The 5,548-nt window shown below is 38.6% G+C and overlaps 1 protein-coding gene across 1 annotated transcript; it reads right to left on the bottom strand.

Moving 5' to 3' along the window:
• Positions 1–532: 532 nt before the first annotated feature.
• LOC142182040 (uncharacterized) lies at positions 533–1,054 on the bottom strand. Its single transcript, XM_075255902.1, has one exon. It carries the CDS (start codon positions 1,052–1,054, stop codon positions 533–535), a length of 522 nt encoding a protein of 173 aa, XP_075112003.1.
• Positions 1,055–5,548: the final 4,494 nt, after the last annotated feature.

The following is a 5,548-nucleotide window of genomic DNA, read 5'->3' as shown; positions in this document are numbered from 1 at the left end:
AAATGGATTTCCATGCATTTATTGTTTTGTTACTTGTGGAATACCTTGCACTGCATCTCCAACTCTTTCTTCAGCTTCAGTAGTATTACTTGGGGTACCAGGTTCCTCTTGAGAAGTGCAAGAGGATGTCTTCACCTTTTGAGATATGAGATATTTTCATCTCCAATGTTACATTGTCTTCACCTGTCTCCTTCATCTGGCTCGTCATATTAGCCTTTCCATTTGAGATATGAGATATTTCCCCAGGAACCAAAAGTGGTTCATTATCTTGATCATTACTATTTCCTTCCTTGTTAGAAGAGGGTGTCTCATTGAATAACACATGAACACTTTCTTCCATACATTGTGTCCTTTTGTTGTAGACTTTGTTCTAAGAAACAGTGTTAGGAGAATCTTGAATAGTCGTTCACAATCACAAAAATATACTTCTTTCCACCTCTACTTGGTATTCTCATAGGACCACACAGATCCATATGAAGGAGTTCGAGTGGTTTTGATGTGCTAACATCCTTCTTTGGCTTAAAAGATGATTTCACATGTTTCCCTTAGTACACGCATCACACAATCTATGCTCCTTCAAATTTGAATTTGGCAGACCACGAACCAGGTCCTTCTGTATCAATTTATTCAGAAGTGAGAAGCTTGCATGCTCCAATCTTCTATGCCAAAGTTCTGCATCATTATCAACTTCCTTCAAGCAGCTTATATCACCAGCTTGCAGAGAGTTAAAGTCAGCAACATAGACGTTCCTGTATCTTTTGGCTACTAGGACCACTTCGCCAGTTACTAGATTAGTAACTGTGCGAACTTTAGACAAGAACTCTACTTTGTTCCCTTTATCACAAATTTGAGAGACACTCAAGAGACTGTACTTCAAGCCATCCACATAGTACACGTTCTCAATTGAGTGTGAAAGAGACTTTCCAACCTTTACGACACCGAGAATGTACCTTTTTTTTCCATTTCCAAAGGATACATTCCCTCTCTGTAGGACTTTCAGTGAGAGAAAATCCATGGTGTTTCTAGTCATGTGCTTTGAGCATCCACTGTCCATGATCCATTGCTGTCCGCTTCCTCTCACAGTTCCTTGCCCATATAAATTATGGATTAGATTTAGGAACCCAAACTAGTTTGGGTCCCTTGTAATGAGGAAAAGGTTGGATAAGAGCTTTTCTAGTCCATGCAGGCAATATGCGATTTTTGCGAGTGGTACGTGGTCCCTCTTTTGTAGTCACTTTTTCAGCAAACACTTTGTTTTTCTAAATAGATTGAACCCTGGGCTGGAAATTTTCTTTGAAGTGCCCATTGTTCCCACAATGGGTACAAAGCCAGTTATCAAGAACCGCGACATAGTTGTTGTGAGGGTTGTAAGGAATTTTCTCCTTTTGGAACCTTATTCCTTGCCTGTTTCCACTATTGTTGAAGTACATGGCAGTGACAGCATCTGAGGACTAGGTCCACTTCAGAGATTTCTCAAGATCAATTTTTACTTTCTCCAATTTGGCTTGAAGTTGCCTATTTTTCTCGAGTTCACTACATAGACTAGTTTTCATATCATTTAATTCCTTCTCATGCTTGATGTGTGTCTCACTAGCTACTTCTTTCTATTTCCCAATACTTACAATCCTATGTTCTGATTTGAGTCCCTCAATGATTTCCTCTAGGTCTGTGATTCCCACGAAAAAGTCATCTCTTTCTTGCTCAGTAGCTGCAATTTTCTCTTCTAGAGTATTCTTTTCTTTGCTAAGGTTTTCTATAGTTTCCTTCAAGTCATTTCTCTTATTTTCTACACTATTTATTTTTTTAGTTAGAACTTCTTTTTCTTTTTCAAGATTGCCTATGGTCTTATTTAGATCAACTACACAAACCACCAGATCATCTCTAGATTGTTCAGCATCTCCTAGGTCTATGGTCAGGACATCCTTATCATTAACAAGACTATAATATGCATCAATTAGAACATTTGCTAATGACATCAATTTCTTAGAAGAGTAGGACTTCAGATTTCTCTGAACTTCCCTGGAATTTACCTCATCATTATCATCCTCTTCATCATCATCGGACTAAGCCATTAATGCAAATAGTGAATATATTCCTTTGCTTCATTTTCCACTGCCATCATGGAACTGTTTTCTGCATCTGGTTCCCTTTCTAATTCACTGGATGAGTCTCCCCATGCATCAAGAACTTGCTTCACAACATTGTCAGCTGCACTTTTTCGGTTGAAACATTTGTCTGGAACTAGGTTCCTTTTTGCTGTTGTGTCGGAGTTGTGTTTGTAATGCTCATGTTTTGGAAGTGGGCAGTCTTTGATGAAATGCCCTTGCTTTCCACACTTGCGACATAGATCATAGTTTCTTGGTTTGCTTGAACTGCCTCTCTTAGGTATACCACCATTCCCTCGAACCATCTTCTGAAATCTTTTAGTGAGATAGACCATATCACTATCTTCTTTGCTTGAGTCATTGTTTTCAGCCTTGAGCACCAGATTCTTCTCCTTCTTCGGCTATCTTCTTTCACTGTCTTTCTTTCTTTTCATCTTGTATGTCTTCAGATTTCCAATCAGCTCATCAATGGTTAGAGTTTGTAATTCTTTAGCTTCAGTGATAGCATTTACCTTACTCTCCCAAGAGCTAGGTAGAAAACTAAGGACCTTCCTTACAAGCTTATTTCTGGGAATAATTTCTCCAAGTTAATGAAGCTCATTTATGATAGATGTGAATCTTGTGTGCATGTCTTGTATATACTCATCATCCTTCAAAGTTAGGTGGAGCAGCCATTGAGATCCTTTCTAGGTGTTAACCTTTTAGAAAGAACCTACTATGATACCAATTGTTAGTTTATATGGATCCACCACACTATAGAGTACCTGGTGTCACACCTCCTTTTTCCGCACCCGAGGGGGTACGAGGGAGTTTTTCCAATTAAAGGACAATCGAGACGGGATTGGTTTAATTATTTCAGAGTCGCCACTTGGGAGATTTAGGGTGTCCCAAGTCACCAATTTTAATCCCGAATCGAGGAAAAAGAATGACTCTATCTTACAGTCTGCGTACCAGAAATTCGATAAGGAATTTTGTTAACCCGGGAGAAGGTGTTAGGCATTCCCGAGTTCCGTGGTTCTAGCACGGTCGCTCAACTGTTATATTCGGCTTATTTATCTGATTTTTAATACAATTATGAACCATGTGCAAATTTTATCTTTTACCGCTTTATTATCATTATTTTTTAGGAATGTGAACATCGCTCAAAACATATCTTTGGACTGTGTCCCATGAAATGCACCCACAATCCGAAACATATTTTATTTGATGTTTTAGGATTTGGATTTGGGTCGCATGAAATGCACACCCGAGTTTAAGAAAGTAATTTAATTAAATCGCGTCTAAAGAGGCTAACGCGTTATTATCTTTAGGGAAGACAGTGAGATTCACTAAACGGTCCATCCCAAATTCTAAGTATTTATTATGACTAATTATTGAGGGCCCCGCAATTTGCATTTTTATTTGGCGAGGCTCGTCTCATTCATTATTAAAAAAAGGAATTTGCAACGTCATGGAAATGCATCTCATACCACGTCACAGTCAATGTACCCGTGATTAAAGACACATTTCGATTTCGTTGAGATTTGGATTTGGGTCACATAAATGTGCACCCGAGTTTAGGGAGATAACATTATTAAAGGCGCGCCTAAAGCAACTAGTGCATTATTATTTTGGGGTAGGGCCGTGAAATTTGCTAAACAGCCCGTCCCAGAATCTAAGTATTTAATACATATATTTTGTGAGGGCCCCGCAATCTGTGCGTTTTCATTTGGCGAGGCTCGTCTCATTTTTATTATTATTATTTTTTTTTAAAAAAAAGGGTAAACTTAAAGTTACTACATTTTTACTTTATCTATTTAAAGAGTTAATTCGAAGTTATTAAAATTTAATAAAAGAAGTTAAGCGAATGAGTGTTTCGGGCGTAGTAACAACAGGTACTAATACTAAATTTTGTCCAAATAAACTAAGACAATGAAGGGACGAGCGAATCAACGTCAAACTGTGTCTTAGGACTACTAATACAACTAAATCAAATGACATCAAGTAAACAATAATAACATAACACAAAAATGAACTAAAATGCATACGGTGAAACATAAGCAGAAAATTATCATATCAATTGATATATTGCAACTTCGAACATTGAACGTAAAATTTCTTTATCCAATACATCGAGGCTTACTAACCTAAATAAACAGAAACGCATAGAGCCATGGACCAAACCTCAACATCGACTTCAACGAACAAACTCGACGTGCCGGACCTCGACGAACAAAGACGACCTCAACGGTTTGCACGACGACAGTGAAAGAGCAACGATAACATGGCTGGTTGGTTGTCGCGTTTGGATAGTATAGCTGAAGCAGTGGTGTTTGGACGGTGTTCAGTGGTCGTTTGATGACAAGGGGGTGGAGCTGTTTGGGGTGGTGGTTATGGCGTTTGTGAAGGGACCGGAGGGAAGGGTTTTTTCGTTGGTTTGGGTGGTGGCTATGGCGGTTTCTGACGTGAGGAGGAGGGGGGTTGACGGGAGGTTAGGTCGCTGCTGTTGGTCGTGGTGCTGGGGGAAGGTGACGGGGTGGTGGTTATGGAGACGGAAAAAGTTGGTTGTTTGGGGTGGTTTTGGCGTTAGTTGACGAGGGATGGTTTTTGGTGGTTTGGACGATGGTCGTTGGGTCGCGGTGGAAGGTGACAGACTGGGCTGGAGGTTGACGACGAGGGGGGGGGGGGGAAGCTGTTGGTCGTGGTGTTGGGTTGTGACGGGGTGGTGTTTGGGAGTAGGAGGGTGGTCCGACGTTGGTTTTTTGTTTTCACAGTAGGGTTTTTCTTGCTTCTTCTTTCAAAGAGAAAGAAGAAGATGCACAGTAACCTCCAAAAATCAAAAAGTCCCCCCCTCCTTTGGCCTTTTGTCCGTGTATTTGATACACAATGCCCATAAAAATGAGCACCACGCGTGGTGGGGTTCAAGGTTTGTGTCCCCCACGCGTGGTGGGGTTCCCCATGTGTCCTGGACACGGTTTATTATGGGCTAGGTCCGAAAATTAGGCCTAAAACCGGGTAGTTTGAACCCGAATATTTATCTTTTGCCCGGACCCGAGAAATAGGAACACGTTGCTTAACTAGTCCTATGTAAGCAAAATAACTACCAAAAATAAGACTAGTATTTAAATAAAACTATATCTTTTTTAAATATTTTTCAAGTTTTAAAATAGCTACAAAATATTAATAAAACTATTTTTGTAATTTTCGTTTTTTTAATATTAAGATAAAATATGAAGTAATATTTTTTTGTATTTTTCAAAAAAATGACTATAGAATATTAATAAAACTATTTTTTTGTAATTTTCGTTTTTTTAATAAAGACAAAAGTATGAAGTAATATTTTTTTTGTATTTTTCAAAATTATAATGACTGCAAACATTAATAGAACTATATATTTTTGTAATTTTTGAATTTATATAAAGTACCAAAATAAAGTACAATTTTTTATTTTTTCCACGTTTATG

This window comes from Nicotiana tabacum, chromosome 6 (genome assembly GCF_000715075.1).
Source record: "Nicotiana tabacum cultivar K326 chromosome 6, ASM71507v2, whole genome shotgun sequence".
In the NCBI taxonomy this organism is placed as follows: domain Eukaryota; kingdom Viridiplantae; phylum Streptophyta; class Magnoliopsida; order Solanales; family Solanaceae; genus Nicotiana; species Nicotiana tabacum.
This window is presented reverse-complemented; position numbering and strand designations above follow the sequence as displayed.